This window comes from Mytilus californianus, unplaced genomic scaffold, assembly GCF_021869535.1.
Source record: "Mytilus californianus isolate M0D057914Y unplaced genomic scaffold, xbMytCali1.0.p SCAF_6, whole genome shotgun sequence".
In the NCBI taxonomy this organism is placed as follows: Eukaryota; Metazoa; Mollusca; class Bivalvia; order Mytilida; family Mytilidae; genus Mytilus; species Mytilus californianus.
Window position 1 is genome coordinate 86,936,881 of NW_026262712.1, and position 18,988 is coordinate 86,955,868.

Sequence of the window (18,988 nt, forward strand, 5' to 3'; positions counted from 1 at the left end):
TCATACCACATCTTCGTTTTTATATAAACCCTGCCATATTCTTTATGAACCTGTCCAAAGTCACGGGAGTCTGTAGTTTAGTGGTTGTCGTTGGTTCATGTCTCAACTCATATTTGATATTTTGTAAATTGTTTTGTTTTGTATAATTAGGCCGTTAGTTTTATCGTTTGAATTGTTTCACACTTTTAATGGCCTTTTATAAACGGCTTTACAGTATCGGGTTTCGTCAGTGTTGAAGGCCTTAAGGTTGTCTATATATTGCTTACATCCACTTCATATTAGGATAGTTGCCTCAATAGCAATCATATCACATCTCTTCGTTTTTATATAATTTATCCGACCTTTTTTTATCTCGTGTTTTCCTGAACATGCATGAAATATTTGTCACTGGTCGTTAAAAATTAGCATGATCAATTTAAACTTGTGTTTAATAAGAGAAACCATTTGATATTTATTTATTTGTTGGGATGGGGGACAGGAGGATTTCGTATATGAATATGGTTTCCTGGTAAGAGCTAAAAAATAGGCATGATTAGCGAAAAATTAAAATGAATAATAATGCCCTCTTTCCTTCTTCATTTATTCCTCATCTATTGATTTAAACTGACTACTACTGAGCCCAATCATGAGTGTTGAAAGTAGCGTAAAACACCAATGAATCAAAATCCCTTCCCTAGGGATTTCAAATAGTTGACCCTTAACTGTTATTGTCCGTGTAGTTCTTATATTCAGCCAGCTTATCGTCCTACAGAGATGTCCTACTATGGCTGTCATACCATAAAAACGTTTATAACACAGCTCACATTCTAATATATCTTCATTCACGAATTAATTAATGTCATTTAGACTTAACGACGCCATGTTTGTTTTTTGCCTCTGCCGTCTAAACCACCTATTTAAAAAGAAGAGATGGAAGAGAGCCAGAAGATCTTCCTAATTCAAAAAAATAAAAATGGACCTCTTCTGGCTCACTACCGAAGAACAAAAAAACACGCCCCAGTATTGACCATGGCCTCAGCTGCATCAGATTTCGTGAGAGAAGTTTGGGAACGCTATCAGAAGATTGTGAGGGAAAACCCTGAAACCGTCAGTCAGCTAGAATCCACATTCAAAGTTGTGTCATATGTTATAGCAGGTGAAATAATTGTTTATGAAGAATTTTTACAAGAAATCTTAAAAGGGGTGGATAACTCAGATTATAATCCTACTTTCAGTTTCACATCAACAAAATCCTTTTTGATGGGCAACACCATGGCATGCATTAATAAATTTTTTCCTGCTTGATTTTACACATATGTATCATCTTGAAAGGGCCGAAACTATACTCCTACTGATTGATGCTGCTATTTTTTTTTTTATACAAGCCAAGGCAAAGGTCATGGTTCAGTTTTATCATTTGTCACATTTCTTGGTTCCCAACTTTGCTGTCAAACCACTGTATTTCAAGTATATTAGCGAACAATCTACAACCCCATTCATTTAATACCATGAAATCATCCTGTCTGTTGAAGTATTGAAGAAAACTCGGAACAATTGACAAAATCTGATAGACGCGTTTTAGGGGGCAACATAAATTTCGGCAAATTGCAACTAATAAAGACTTCTATAAATACTCTTTTTATTCGACTGGAATTCACTACCTGAAGCAATAGGTATGTCTGACAACCTGGAATCCTTCAAAAAATGGCATATCCACTCTGACATTTGAAGGACCCACACCAACTTATTAAACCACCAAAGCCACTGTACATAATGTATTTATGTTATTCTATAGACTATTTTACTTAATTGTTTATAGTAATTTTAATTAAGTCCATATGTACATAGCATACAAGTTCCGGGAAGTATTACACACCTACCTAGGAGTCTTACTCCAGTATTCGGAAAAAGAAGAAGAAAAAATACCCATTGGTTGACTGGAGTACATACATTAATCTTGAGATTTTTTTATGCCCCCGCCATAGCGGTGGGGGCATTAAGTTTTACCCTTGTCCGTCTGTACGTACGTCCCAAAATTTGTTTCCGTTCTCTAACTTGAGTTTGCCTCAACCAAATGTTATGAAACTTATACACAATGCTTATTACCACAAAACACAGATCAAGTGATAATTTTGATGGCGTCACTTTAACCGTTCTAGAGTTATGCCCCTTTATAAATGGAAAAATTGCAAAATGTTTAGTTTCCGTTCTCTAACTTAAGTTTGCCTCAACCAAATGTTATGAAACTTATACACAATGCTTATTACCACAAAACACAGATCAAGTTTGAATTTTGGTGGTGTCACTTTAACCGTTCTAGAGTTATGCTCCTTTATCATGTTTATAGATGTAAAAATTGCAAAATGTTTAGTTTCCATTCTCTAACTTAAGTTTGCCTCTACCAAATGTTATGAAACTTATACACAATGCTTATTACCACAAAACACAGATCAAGTTTGAATTTTGGTGGTGTCGCTTTAATCGTTCTAGAGTTATGTCCCTTTATACATGGAAAAATTGCAAAATATTTTTTTTCTTCTAAATATCAAGTAATTTTTAAAATTGGAGTTATCTTTCTTTGTCAAAGATTATGGTTGAATCAACTACAATTAATGCTTTATACAATGCAATGTTTAATTTTGACTTTCACTGATAAAACACAGATCAAGTTGAATTTGGGTAGTGTCACTTTAACCATTATTGAGTTATGCCCTTTATAAATCGATAGATTGCAAAATTTTTAGTTTCCATTCTGTAACTTAAGTTTGCCCCAACCAAACATTATGAAACCTATACACAATATTCATTACCACAAAACTAAGATCAAGTACAAATTTTGTGTTTCCGTTTTCTAACTTTAGTTTGCCTCAACCAAATGTTATGAAACTTATACACAATGCTTATTACTACATAATACAGATTAAGTACAAAATTTGGTGAGAACACTTTTACCATTCTTGAGTTATGTCCCTTTATAAACATAAAAATTGCTGAATTTTTTGTTTCCGTTCTCTAACTTTAGTTTGTCTCAACCAAATGTTATAAAACTTATACACAACCGTTCTAGAGTTATGCGTGTTTACAAATAGAAAAATTGCTGAATTTTTAGTCTCTGTTCTCTACTTAAGTTAGCTTCAACCAAATGTTATAAGACTTACACACAATGCTTATTACCACAAAACTCAGATCAAGTTCAAATTTGGGTAGCGTTACTTTTACCATTCTTCAGTTATGTCCCTTTATAACTATATGCTATGCAAGTGGGGGCATCATCTGTGTCCACATGTGGACACTATCCACATTTATTTATGAATGAGTTACACTGGTTGACCTGAGGTCAATTGGCGTAATGATGTCATTGAATAATCGGCTCTTACTGTGACGTAATAACATAAGAATACTAAGCATGCTAAGTGACGTAGGAAATTTACAGGAAAGTGCATGTACTTGAAAGTCATCTATTAGAATCCCCATTAAAATGAAATCAAAATATTGGGTAAAAGTTGTTACCTAGATAACCAGAAAAACAATGCAAAACAAGCTCAAAACACGAAACAATATTTTATGTGGTTTTGTATAGCATGTATAGTAGATTATGATAATAATACTTAATTTCATTTTCAGAAAGATGATTTTCTTACTTGTTTGCAAGTTCCATATATACCATGTATACTGTACAAGTTACTGGCCTCTGCACTCATGAAGTTGATATATAATAGAAAGGGATCTTAAATTTGATATTGAGTGGAACATTCCTGAAATCTGTATTTAAAGATCAAAGCAAACATCAAAATCACTTACTACTTAACATGCTTAACTGCTTAAGGTGATTACTGAAATTTACTAATCAGTAAAAAAAAGTGATAATAAAATCACTTGTTTAAGTCATACCCTTGACTATTCAAAATTGTCAGAGGATTTCTAATTTGAGCTATTGCCCTTTATTGATATCTTTGATGGTTTTGTTATTTGGATATAACTATGTATCTTGAAAACAGTAATTATAATAAGGGATAGAGTGAATCAATAAACAGCAAAATTCGTTAGCAAGCAAATTGAGAACTATAAATCATTTCACATGTCTTTATTTTTATAATGACTGATTAAATAGGAAAGGACATTTATATAAAGTTATTTTTTTAACTCTTTTGGTTCAAATGAAAAAAATTGGACCAACATTGATGTCAGAAAATTGAATTTTGGAAGCCCAAATAGAATTTGACTGGTCCAAATAGAAAACTAAAGCATATATTTTACTACCTCCCTCCAACCCCCATGCCCCTCCTCACCCCAATATACCAATGTCTTTTTAATCCCCCCTTAAAGATACTTTCTAAAATTGGAATAATAATAGTTTTAACCCCAACAAATGTTCACTTTTTTTTTGAGTTATCAGCACCAAGGCCTCTTATTGGTTACTTTTTTTTTTATGATAAACAAAAACCTATTCTTATTTGTTACTTTCATGGGCTAATCCTGGATCCAGGGAAAACGTTTTTGCACAAAGATCATTGATTTTATGTACAGGTTTCTGAAAGAAATAGTAGAAAGGTGATTTGATCAACATGAAAAATACTGGAACAGGAACTGAAATCAAATTTGATGGTCCAAATCTGAAATGTTGCAACAGGGTGACCTTTATATTCGAGGACTTTATATATAATTAATGCATGTATATATGGATATGTCTGTGTATGAATGAACTAGATAGAACAATAAAAAATCAGAAATAATCATCCAGAGGTTAAAATCATTCTTTTATGATTTCTTTTATACCTTTTTAACCAATTAACAAATTTTGTCTTTCAGGTAGATTTGAAGATTCCCAGGTTTTGTCAGAACTTGTCTACTTGGCATCTAATTTGCTGATTCTACTAAATGATACAATCTTTAGACAGACAGCCAAAGTTTTAAAAAACATAGTAAGTCTCTGTTAAATTGTGATTCAACATAATTTATTAATGGTTAAAGTTGTAGCTAATAGTAATACTGAATTTGAAAAAGCAACTCAGTAAATATCCGTGATGTCAAAGTAATACACTTATATCTTCAAAAGCCATTAAAAGTCATACAAACCAGTAAGAGCAAAACCGGCTGTCCACTCAGTGCTTCCAAAATAAAAATTGAGCTGGCCAGACATCTTTTTTTAATCCTGGTTTTTATCTCTTAGTCACTTTGTAACTAAATAATACTTCAATTTTTTTATAAAGCAACTTATGATTGGTTGTCATGGATGAATACTGAGAAATGGTGAATAGCATCCTAGTTTCAAAAAAAACATGATCAGAAATATCTTGGACATATATTGGATGTACAGATGTATGTATCTGATATGAACTGTGTCATCTGTTTACTTCTTTGATGTTTATGCAAGGTAGATGACTGACTTTTGTTAACACTGGACTATTAAATGTACTGTTTTATGGTCTTTGTATTTACAGTCTGTCCCAGTAGAAAGATGGAAGAGATTTCTAACAGTTTTGCAGTATGCAGAAGTTTTTCTAGAAATGGCAGCACAGAGAGCATGGGGAGAAACAGGAAGATGGTTCATTATATTAGTTGTACAGCTCACAAAGTAAACATGCAGTTTCTCTACAGATTTATCTGCTTTATATAGATGTATATATAGAATGACCAAATTTAATTTGTGTCCATCAAAAAAAGTTGTGTATGTGGGTGAAAAAAGAGCAGAAAATTTTGGAATGAGCTAATTAGTATGAAGCAGTAAAGCATTTTCATTGAAGACAAAAATTATACAACTTAAAGAAAGCTTTTCTTCTTCAATACAAATGTGCATATTTTTAAAACTTATCCCAACTCAAAGACATCTGTCTTGACAAATAATTTTAAATTTATTCAATGAACTTTATTTTTCATTTGGATTCCAGTGGACCTTGTTGTATGTGAAACATTGAAATAAAAACTGACATCATTGATATTAATCGTAATTGCTCTTTGACCTTTGAGTGCAATTTTAGAAATGTCATTCTGAAAAATATTGCGTACCTTTATGCCTATGCCTTAAATCCCCTTCCCTGGCAGTTTAGGACAAAAATAAATAACTTAATATTGATTTCAGAAAATAGGAAGTATGATAAGAGCCATTAGTTGGCCCCTTAACATGCAAAAATAGTAAACTTATTCCAGCCTTTCAAAATAATGTTGATTTGATTTGATTTTGATTTTTGGTGTTTTAACGCCACTTTTAAGCACCGCTTTTGGGCTATTTCGTGGCGGCCAGTTTTTATTGGTGGAGGTAGCTGGAGTGCCGGGATAAAACCACCTACCTTTGATAGGAAAACTGACAATCCTAGTCAATTAAGATTGCAGTCGAGTGCAACCGCACGAGCGGGGTTCGAACTCACAACCTCAGTGTTGACTGGCTAGTGATTACAGTATTAACTACTTAGACCACTCGGCCACCGAGGCCCCCAAAATAATGTTACAGTCGAACCTCGGTGTGTCGAACTCGGTTGTGTCGAAAACTCGGATGTGTCGAAGTAATTTCTAGGTCCCGGTAAAATTCCCGTTTGATCAATGCATAATTACCTATAATGAGTCGAACTCGTTTGATTCGAATACTCGGTTAAGTCGAGTAAATTTTATAGTCCTGTCGATATAAAATTATTGTAAATTGACCCCGATGTCTCGAAGTTCGAAAGTAAGATTTTTTGAAAAATGCAGACCTAATGATAAAAATTCAAATCGGATGTATTTCTTATGTAACCTAATCATTTTTCACAAGAGATTAAAGCTGAATAAACATACTTGTTTGTATAACAGTTAAAATGATATGTTTATGGTTGCCGGTAATTAACACCTTTGTTGATCGTTCAAGACCTTATTTCGTTCTGCGAGTGATTTCATAATTTATAGTGATTGACCATTGTAAATATTGATTTTATTTGTGCATGATTTGTATCTGTACTTGTATGTTTAATAATTATGAAGGACCAAAAATGGAGATTGAATACACAATCATAAAGTGTCATATCGAAAAAAAAAAGGCACACTGTTCAAAGTATCTAGTTTACGCAAATCTCATACTGTATTTTATGCATTCTAAATGTATGACGGCACACTCGACCTCGGATGAGTCGAATACTTTGGTCTGGTCCCTTCGACTTCGACACAACGAGGTTCGACTGTAATTGATAAATGAACCAGTTGCTTAAATCTGGAAACATAAGTTTGTGATGTCACTTTGAGTTGGGTAAAGCTCTGGCTGATACATCTTTAATATTAATTAGACTTATTTGGCAGTTTTGATTTTTTGCACTAAATGTAAGAAATTTAAAGCCCTAATGCCAATGTTTACAACAAAATTCAACAATGTAAATACTGATGTCCTAAAGATGTGTGAACACCTAAAGGATTTTATTTGGTAGATTTAAATTACTTTGGATTTTCAAATTCTTATTTATTCTTTTATTTTAACTTTGTAAAAATGAATTTTGAAATTCAATCTTAGGACAGTTATAAGGATGATGCTGCTTTGGAAACATAAAGGAGGGTTTCAGACTAATCCTCCTCAGCCTCCACTTGATAGGGACCAACTTTTACCCAAGCTAAAGAGAAGTGTTTCAAAGGTAAAAATTAATAACAGATTTATGGAAATACCTTAATTAACACACAGCTAAATACAAGAGCAGATGCATTACATTCCAAATTCAACATAAACACAACCATGTTGTGAAATTTTTACAGGAAGACTTCATCAGCAATAGGTATCTTGCATAGGTATTTCAGCATAATTAAGAATATTTCAATATATTAGGAGCCCATATTGGTACCTAATTAGCTGATAAGATTTTCATCATGAAAAGATTTCCTGAGATTTTCAAGTTTTTTTGGTTTTTTTTGGAAAATACCATCTGGTATTGTCGATATGACAAGACATTAACTGTGGTTGACATTATTCCCATAAGATGTGATCTCCAAGATTATTATCACTTACATTCAAGCTTAACTGCTCTCTAAAACTTTGCAAGAATGCCTATTGGTAGCAATTGGTTTTATGATATAGCCATTGCCATTTGTTAGACAAAGTCAGAAATATTCTAAGATTATTCACCTTTAAAATTCAATCGACCAGCTTTTTACACTTGAAAATATTGACCGGGACAGTTAAACCAGGGGTGATTTATCTGCCCTAGATTTGTATATGCATTGTTTTATACATTTTGTCATATTTTTTAGGAACTGCTTGATTTGGAAGAAAATTTAGATGGTGAAAATGAAAGTCCTACTTTTACACTGAAAAGTTCCGGCAAAGTAATGAGACGTCTTTCTACATGTAAGTTGAAGATTGTACTATCGATTGATTGATTGATTTGTGTATAATGCCACTTTCACATTATTGTGCTATTTCGTGGCGGTCAGTTTTTATTGCTGAAGGAAGCCAGAGTGCCTGTTGAGAACCTTCAATAGGAAAACTGACAATCCTAGTCAATTAAGATTGGAGTGAAACATGCCTGACACTAAGTGAAGCAGGTGATTGAACAGTGATAAATGGGCATCGAGCAAATAAAACAATAGACAACAAATAGTTACATATTAGATACTAAATATATCAGTGTTTTCTACCCTTTTTTTCTGTTCTTATTTTTGCATCAACTTAATTATCATGACCATACTCTAAATTATATAGATGATAGAAAATGGGGGAGGCAGAAATTACATAAGACACCCACAAAAAACCATAGGCATTTCAATGTCTCCATTTGCTATCCAAAGAAGGACAATTAATAAATTGGTTAATGCAGTTGGGATAAAGATTGAAAAGTTATTAAATGGAAGAATTGTTGAAACCTAGATAATTGTCAATACTTAAATAATGTTACTCTGTCTATTAATGTGAATTTTAGTTATGATCTCTTTGTACCTAACTTCCTTTTTTCTTTTCAGCTCCTCCAATCAACTTCAGAACTTGGAAGTTACCTTCAGAAGAAAAATCCAGTTATTCCAAAAACAAAAAATTACCGTACGGAATTTCACCAACGTCATTGTCAAAGCAGAGACTATATGCAGAAACTTTTTATATAATCAAACCATTGTTACACTGTATCCTTTGTCACTGCATTGATTGCCTTCACAATGTTTTATAATCGTAAAAACAGATTTACATTTTAGAAAATGAATCCTAACAAGTTTCCACTGCTATTTAGCCTGTAGTATAACCCTCCCAACTTTGAAGGAGACCCCCTTACATGTTGATATCCGTTGTTAAAGATTAAGAATTATCCTTAATACTTTTCTTTTCTCCTATATGGCCTGCCATAAGATTTTTTTTATTATTATTGCAAGTATAGAGTTTAAAGGGACATTAGCTGTCAAATTCATGTTCACGGATTTGACTCAAATTCTCATATTTGATTTATAACATACTAAAACATATATCTTAATTACAATAAGTCGAAATAAACAATTAACAATGCATGGACTCGATTATATATGTAGGACTCAAATCTATGGTTGGTTCCAGATCTATGGCAGATTCCTAATCTATGGTAAATATGACATCATGCCATCCCAATCTATGGCAGATTATTTAGAATCCTAATCTATGGCAATTTTTCAGTTTCCTAATCTATGGCATTATTTTAGTTTCATAATCTATGGCGGATTTCTAGTTTTCAAATCTATAACATAATTTTCTACAAATGGTGGACCAGTCAGTACATATCTGACCAATCATTTCAAAGTTGCCTTAAACAAGTCGAAATGTTCAAAGGTAGCGAAAAGGCTGTTTTTTATTTAACGGCAGTATAAGAAAAACGGATTAGGAGTACGACTAGGAAGCATATCCATAACCATTTGTGAAGTGAACACAGACTTTTGGGGTGAAATGATGTGCCCGGAAGAATAAGCATTTCCTACTCTTTGCATGGTATCTGTTTGACCCTTCATTTAACCAAGTCCCTTGACAACCCAAAACGCAGTTTCACTTTTTACCTAAAATTTATTTGAGCGTTAATAAATCTTTTTTAACTGATGATGATTTAAGTCAAAGTCCTGTAACGAACAATAACTTGCCTCAAACACATGGCTTTCTTAAACAAATGCTTATTTCTCCAACAGTTCAGTTATTCGACTTAAATATAGCTGAAAATAATGTAAATAGTTATTAGAAATCTATCACAGATTTTTTTTTAAGCTTCCAAATCTCAATAAAGCTTATTTGAAACAAAAGTACAGGTAGTCACCGTTATATAGCCGAAAAAATACTATTGGTTATGTTACATGTAAAAGAAAATTAGAGACCATAGGGATAAAAAAAATAACAAGAAAACAGCTTATCACAAAGAAAAATTATGAAAGAAAAACAAAAAGCAAACCAAAATACACAGTAAAACTCATGCAATTAAGGGTGAGGGCAACACCAGAAACACAAGAACAAGAAAACAAGGAGCGGAAACAAACACGAAACATAAACATTGAAGCAAACACCAAAAACATATTCATTTGTGTGAAATTGCCTGCACCAGCCATTTTGCTGCTACGAATGACTGGGTTTGTTCGCTAGTATTCTTATTTCGGCCGAATCCGATGATTACATCTCATTTACAGGGATTTCCGATAAAGTAAACTAGAATTCTGTTCTGAAATATAATTTAATTTATGGATTAGGGTCCTTGAAAACTGGCCTTTTCTTTTCCTTCTATATAACAAAACCGACATTGTTAACGGCGGCTTCGACATCACATGACGTTATTTAATTGTGACGGAAAATTACATAATATCCAAATCTGCCATAGATTTGGAGAAAACAAAAAACTGCCATAGATTTGTAATTTGTGTGGCATTTGTGACGTCAATATTTACCATAGATTAGGAATTTGCCATTGATTTGGAACCCACCATAGATTTGAGTCCTACATATATATCAGTATTTCGTGTTTATTTTAGTCTAAACGGCATCTAAGTAATCATCGAAATGACCTTGAAGACTGCCGATGGTCTCATAACCCGATATAAACATAAATATAAATAGATAGTGACCTCGTGCAATTGGACTTTTCTAGGTCTGATTGATTGCATGTTATGGGTTAAAAAAACAAGTTAATCATCTTTTTTACCTGTATCAGAATGATTTTTTGTGGATCGAATAGGTCAACAAAATGGTTCACCTTTGTTTCACTTTCAATGTTTATATTCTTTCCCTTTTAATGGCTGAACACGACTAATACATGTGTAACCAATCTCTAGCTAAGGGGTTAAATTGAAGGTCAAATGAATACAGATTCAATGAGGTCGAATTATTCACTTGCAGGTGAATAATTCATCAGCAATGTTTCTTAGCTTATTTTGACAAAATACACTAAACTGGCTGCTAAAAGCTAATTATTATTTCACTATTTCACTTTCATAAAATGATTGAACAAAAAAAAAATATTTAAATTTTTGTATACCTCATAGCTAATGCACCTTTAACTTACATTTTTGGGCAGTAGACATGTGTCTGTACTGTAAGTGACACTCTAGATGAATATCATGTGATAATCCTTGGTTCTATCTACAGCATGTTTTAAATAGCTTCTTACCTACAAGAAGGACATATATTTTTAACCAAAGTCTTCTGATTGAATTTGCATCCTTTAGCCCTACCTGTACTTTTTTCAGCCATGATTATTGGTACCTACTATTGATATTAAGATAGCAGAGTTGATGCCTTTTACATGATTACAATTATGAACGCTTGCTTTAAGCTACAGGAAAATATTGTTGTTCAGTGTAGTTTTTCCTTAAATATCTGTAGTATTTAGCATGCGTCTATTTGGGATAGAGTCATGGAAGCCCTTCTTGTTATCTGGATTTGCTGATGTTTCAAGGTAATATGATTGCATTCTATTATACAGTGTTCTCTTTAAGGACCTTATAGTTCCTTGGTACCATTGTGCTATATTTTTTACCATGTTACTATCTGAATAGGTTTTATAATAGAATGTATTATGAATGTAGTGCTATAATTTTAGGGAAAGAGTGCTATTTCCGATCCCATTGTGCTGTTTGAAATTACTGAGGAGAACACTGTTACAAACATTATATAAGTCACCAATATAGAAATCTCTCCTATTTGTATGCATTTAAAAATGTACAAAAGACAAATGGATGCTTACTGTATTATGCCTGATATGTCCATTTTTTCAAAATAAAAATTTAAATCTTAAACCCCTTCCTTACACATTGTAGATCTGTATATTTAATCTGTGGTAATTTTGTTCAAATGAAATTTGCTAGATCTTCGAATCTCCATAGATCCATCTGTTTTGACCATTCACAGGTGAAATAACAAGTATTTTTCTTATTCATTAGGGATATTTTATCAATAATGTATCAAGTATCAAAATTAATCTGGGATTCGGTAACCAGCCAATAGAGATGACATCGTTCTTATAGATAGACAATAGAAATCAAAAACCTTTACTTCAAAAAGAAATGCCCTAATTTTTCAAAGTTTAAATCTTTTGTTAAATTACATTATGTTTGAAATACCTGTAATTTTCAGTTCACTGTTTAGAGATATTATGTAAATACTTTTCATTACAGTTTATGTATGATTGGTGACCCTCAAGACCTTAACCAAGAAGAAAAACAGGAGATAAAGAAAAGGACATACATGTTGTTATTATATTTATTGAAGTCTCCTATGTATGATAGACATACTAAGTAAGTAAAAATAATGATGGAATTGGAAGTTAGAACATTTTTTTTAATATAAACCAGTCAGAATGATGACAATCACACAAAAGAACTTTTTCATGAGTGCTCAATTAAGAATAACATGACCAATAAGCACTTGTTAGGTATGGCTTAAGCAGTTGCACCAATCTGTTGAATAGATGTCCATTTAGCCAAACTTCTGTACTTAACTAAGCTTTTAGTCCTTTTTTATGGGCCTAGAATTTATCAAGATAATAATTTTTGTGGAAGAGTACACCAAATAAAAAACGTATTTAGTGGTAATTTCTATTCTAACATTTTAGACTTTATTATTTTTTATTTATTTATTATATTAGCACTTAGCAAATTGATGAATATAATTATAACAAAAATTAAGACTACCGGTATATATCAAAGCATTAACAGTACTCAACTATCCAATTTATAAATGAATTGAATAATTATACCCCCGCACCAAAGGAGTGGGGTATTACTGGTTTACGACACAGTGGTAATGTTTTATTATGTCAATGTCAGTAATATTTTCTTGTGAATTTCAGAGTAAAGATTTTGTCCACATTACAGTTTATATCTGACCATGTTCCATTAACTGGGTTAATTCTACGTAAGTATTAATGGAATTTTTTTTGAAGAAAGAAGAGGTTTCATTGTATTTTAGAATTTAAGGGTGCACTTCTGTAAATATAGACAGTGCAATTTCCCATAGGAACACCTTTTACAGCTAAAACTGTGCCACTTTTACTATGAAGTTTCGTAAAAAAATTATATCATAGAATGGAAAGTTAATATGTGCAACTATTTTCTTCAAAGGTCAAAACATAGGGCTGTGTGGCATATTTTCAACATTTATATGCCTCGAACTTCTAAAAGTTTAAACTTATACTAAAATTCTGTACTACCCATCATTTCACTTTGGGTCTTCCTCAGAATTCAATTTGGCTGTTATCCATGTGTATTTATACTGGTAACCGTCCCAAGTTGTGTCTCTAAGAGATGAAGCATAGAGATCATATCTGGGAACCAGTAGGTAAACAAAAAATCTATGATTATTAAAATTCTCCCCAAAAGACGCGTGGTTTGTGAAACAGCTGTATTTACAAAGTGCAACCTTTAAGTTGACTATTTGCAGACAAAATAGCATTCCTTGTTTTATGAACATTTAAAAATAATAGTCACATGTGGGTACAAATATGTAAAACAAAGTTATGTCCAACATGAAGCAAAGTCTGCAGTACAAGTTTAGACATTTTTACGACTGTATTCCAATGACTTAAAAACTAATTGAATCGCCAGTGTATTTCACTTTAAAATCCTGATAGTACTTTGGAATACTCAAAGTATTGCACAGTTTTTGTTATAAGTGTGGTATGAAAAAGGACTTGTGGTGGTAAAATTAAATGAGACAACATCCCAACAACATAAATCAAAATAGACATCTGGAGGTCACAATATAGTTTTCAATAATGTGCAAGTGCAATGCCATGAATATAAAAGAGGAGATGTATGATTTTCAATGAGACAACTATTCACCAGAGACCAAATGATATAGATATAAGCATCTATAGGTTACTGTACTGTTATCATCAACAATGAGCGAAACCCATACTGTATAGTAAGCTATTAAAGGCCCAAACATGACAAAAGGTAAAACAGTTCAAACCAGAAAACCAATGTTCTGTGATTAATGTACAAAAAAAAAATAAAATAAACAACAACCACTGAGCCCAGTCAAGGAAAATTTGTAAGTACATTTATTCAAGAGGACAAATATCTTTTACAAACACAAACTTTTCAATAGATGAAAGTCCAAATGGACATGGAAACCAAGATCAAAGATACTTGAATTAAAGCATTCAGCTGTGAGAATGTTAATGTTTAATTATAAATATGTTCAATCTTGATTAATGTTTTTGTTTATGACACATTTCTACTATATAAATATTTTATTTTTGTTATAGGTCCATTGGCACAGTACCTACCTGCTTGGCAGAAAGTCTATTTCTACTTGTGGTCAACATAATCACTGACAAATTTTTAAATTGTTTATTAAACTGATAAATGTATTTTTTTACATGTTTCACATGTTGAATTTTATTTCAAACCATAAAGTTACAACATATATGTTTGATCACCAGTTTTATACCAAGTGACCAATTGTTCCATGCTCGACTTTGCTTTAAAAGACAAACAAAAGGAAGAAAGATATTTATATCAAATATATGAATGCACCTGTTACACATTGTTATCAGAAATGCCTAATTTTCTTTTATCTGCAAAGATAAGCAAATAAGCTACATCTTTCAGGGTATGGTTACTGATAACAATAAGGCTATCATAGGTGATCTTGAGGTATGATTGATTGGTAGAGGAGGTGGGATAGGTTATGCAGGATCATATCCAAATGTGGACCAAATCTTTGTTGAAATGTGAGCATGTAGGTACATCATAATATTTTGGAGGCTGGGCTGATAATTTAAAGGCTAACAGTTATCATGTCTAAAATAAAAAGTTACTGAATGATTTCTCATAAAGGAAAACCAGCATGAAAGTCTAGTCGAAATCCTATAGAAAATTTGTACATAATAATAAACCTTTTGTTATTTGTAAATAATGTCTGAAACATGGCATATTAGAAGTCCCAATTCTGGTTCACTGGCTAGACTCTCATGAAACAATTCTGGTTCACTGGTTGCCCTCTCAAGACACATTTCTGGTTCACTGGCTGCCCTCTCATGACACATTCTGTTTCACTGGCTGCCCTCTCATGACACATTTCTGGTTCACTGGCTGCCCTCTCAAATAATGAATGGAATAATACTTTTTAAATTAAACTAAATGAACAAAACAATTAGTAGAACTACCTGTTCATGAAATAGCAGCCATTAAGAATAACACAATTTGTCACAAAATAGTCATTTTGTTGAAGACCGTACTGTGACCTATAATGGTTTACTTTTATAAATTTTGACTTGGATGGAGAGTTGTCTCATTTGGCACTCATACCACATCTTCTTATATCTATTTTGTTATATAAATGAATATATTTAAAAATTCATAAAATTCAATCAATTTTTATACGACCGCAAAAATTAAAAATTTTTTGGTCGTATATTGGTATGGCGTCGTCGACGTCGCTGTCCGGCGTCGTCGTCCGAAGACACATTGGTTTTCGCACTCTAACTTTAGTTTAAGTGAATGGATCTCCATGAAATTTTACCATAAGGTTCAATACCACAAAAGGAAGGTTGGGATTGATTTTGGGGGTTATGGTACCAACAGTTAAGGAATTAGGGGCCAAAAATAAGCATTTTTGTAACTTCCAGACATAACTTGTGTGTTAGTGTATGGATCTCTCTGAAATTGTACCACAAGGTTCCATTTCACAAAGGGAATGCTGGGATTGATTTTGGGGGTAATTGCTGCAAAATTTTAGGAATTAGGGGCCAAAAAAGGGGCAAAAAACAAGCATTTTTCTAGTTTCATGATAATTACTTGTGTGTAAGCATATGGATTTTTTTTAAATTGAACTACAAGGTTCCATATCACAAAGGGAAAGCTGGAATTGAGTTTGGGGGTAATTGCCCTAAACGTTTAGGAATAAGGGGCCAAAAAGGGGCCAAAAATAGCATTTTTCTAGTTTCCAGACAATAACTTGTGTTCAAGTGTATGGATCTCTCTGAAATTGTACTGCAAGGTACCATACCACAAAAGGAATGCTGGGATTGATTTTGGGGGTAATTGCCTCAAAATTTTAGGAATTAGGGGCCAAAAAGGGGCAAAAAACAAGCATTTTTCTAGTTTCAGGACAATAACTTGTGTGTAAGTGTATGGATCTTTATGAAATTGTACTACAAGGTTCCATATCACAAAAGGAAAGCTGGGTTTGAGTTTGGGGTAATTGCCCTTAACGTTTAGGAATTTGGGGCCAAAAAGGGGCCTAAAAACAAGCATTTTTTTAGTTTCCAGACAATAACTTGTGTTCAAGTGTATGGATCTCTCTGAAATTGTACTTCAAGGTACCATACCACAAAGGGAATGCTCGGATTGATTTTGGGGGTAATTGCTTCAAAATTTTAGGAATTAGGGGCCAAAAAGGGGCAAAAAACAAGCATTTTTCTAGTTTCAGGACAATAACTTGTGTGTAAGTGTATGGATCTTTATGAAATTGTACTACAAGGTTCCATATCACAAAAGGAGAGCTGGGTTTAAGTTTGGGGGTAATTGCCCTAAACATTTAGGAATTTGGGGCCAAAAAGGGGCCTAAAAACAAGCATTTTTCTAGTTTCCAGACAATAACTTGTGTTCAAGTGTATGGATCTCTCTGAAATTGTACTGCAAGGTACCATACCACAAAGGGAAGGCTGGGATTGAGTTTGGGGGTGATGAATCATAAGGGGGTTCAAAAAATTTAGTGGAGGGATTTTTTTTTTCTTTAAAATTTTCCATTTTGAATTGGTTATTTCTGATTTATATATAAAAGCAAATAATAATGATATGGTTTGAATAGGTAAATTAAAAAAATTTAATTTCTTAGACCACATTCATTCTGTGTCAGAAACCTATGCTGTGTCAAATATTTAATCACAATCCAAATTCAGTGCTGTATCAAGCTTGAATGTTGTGTCCATACTTGCCCCAACTGTTCAGGGTTCGACCTCTGCGGTCGTATCAAGCTGCGCCCCAGCGGAGCATTTTATTGAGTTTAGAAATATGTTATAACTAAATGTTCGGTGCTTCAATGCTGTATTTTTTTAGTCTGCTCACCTTTTAAAGCTTTAGTTGTCCTCTTTATGTTTGTGTAATATTCACTGAAACCCTATTTGAATTACCATTCTGATACTTAATATGATAACTCCCCCAATATTTGGACTACACTGGCTTTGACTGTCAATTGAGAGACCAAGCTTACTGTACATATTATAGTTTACAGGTTATAATTATTAATTTATAAAATTGTATGATCAAATTGTTTTAAAAATCTATGAAACTTGATTGTTATGCAGAATATGCAAATTACAATGATTAAATACTTGACTAATAAAATTGTGTAAATACATTACTTTTGTGTATTGTATACAATAAAGATATAGTAATGTGTACTGACTGCTCATTGCCTGATTTTACATCCAATATGTATGACTTGAGAGTTTTTAGTATGAATAAAAGGAGATGTGTGGTATAAATCAATGAGACAGCAACCCAAAGACAAAAAAGTAAAGGACTTCTATGAAATTCATGGCTTCCAAAATAGCTATACTTTCCTGATATTACCTGCAAAACTTATCCAATATCTAGCTTGCCCTCTGCTGAAAGGGACAACTAATGTTTATTTGCTATTTTAACATAATTCATGAAAATAATTATTATCTTTTTTCCTCAGTTAAAACCAATTTTATTGAATTAAGTGGTTTTCTAGACTGATTTTGCCTTTTTATCTGTACTTTGTTATTCCATATTTCTCCCCTAAAGAATGTCTTCAATTCTGCATTGTTTATTTATTGCCATTTTTCTCTATTTTTGTTTTTTTATGCCCATTATTCTCTTTTCTTTATATTGTAGCACCCATTAATTTTCAATTCTTTATTTTTTACCTTTTTTTCTGCCATAAAAGTGGAGAGGTTTAGATCTCAATAAAATTGTTTAAAGTCCACTATATGATGGTTTGCCTGTCCATAGAAAGGAAACTTTTTGGTTTTGGCGGTTTTTGTGGGTTTTTCCTTTAGTCTATTTGAGATTAATGAAAGTGATGACAAATCTGTAATAATTTTTGTCTAGCCGGCGGCTAAAGTCACAGAATGATAGACATTTGGATTATAATCAGGTGGCAGGAGTTGTATACAGTTTTTTATTTCAGAAAGTAGAAGACCTGGATGCTTCATAACTTGTATGCAGATACCTTATGTCATGAAGTTTCTGTCTGTCACATGTCCATTGTCCTTGACCTCATTTCCATGGTTCAGTGACTGCTCAAAAAAAAAAGTAGGTTCTTTTTTCATGTTTTTTTCTTGCTTATTATAAGTAATATGATAAGTTTGATAACTGTATTTGGTATATGGGTTCCTTAAGTTTGATACTTCTACATGTTTGTCAGACAGGGTTCACTTGGCCTTGACTTTATTTCATTTTTCATTGATCAAGGTTAAAGTAACATCATAAGGTCTGTTTCTCAGATACAACAAGCAGTATAGGTCAGCTATATTTGGTGTATGAAATGATTGTTATGTGTACATTTCAGACTGGCAGGTTTCAACTGACCTTGACCTCATTTTCTTGGTTCATTGGTCAATGTTAAGTGTTTGTGTTTGGTCTGTTTTTGATTCAACCA

The 18,988-nt window shown here is 32.6% G+C and overlaps 1 protein-coding gene across 1 annotated transcript; it reads left to right on the top strand.

Annotated features, from left to right (window-relative positions):
* Positions 1-992: 992 nt before the first annotated feature.
* Positions 993-17,760, top strand: LOC127705952 (peroxisomal membrane protein PEX16-like). Its single transcript, XM_052210336.1, has 10 exons — positions 993-1,135; positions 4,789-4,901; positions 5,421-5,554; positions 7,451-7,568; positions 8,179-8,275; positions 8,887-9,042; positions 11,738-11,810; positions 12,529-12,648; positions 13,203-13,267; positions 14,622-17,760. Exons 1-10 carry the CDS (start codon positions 1,009-1,011, stop codon positions 14,681-14,683), a joined length of 1,065 nt encoding a protein of 354 aa, XP_052066296.1. The 5' UTR covers positions 993-1,008; the 3' UTR covers positions 14,684-17,760.
* Positions 17,761-18,988: the final 1,228 nt, after the last annotated feature.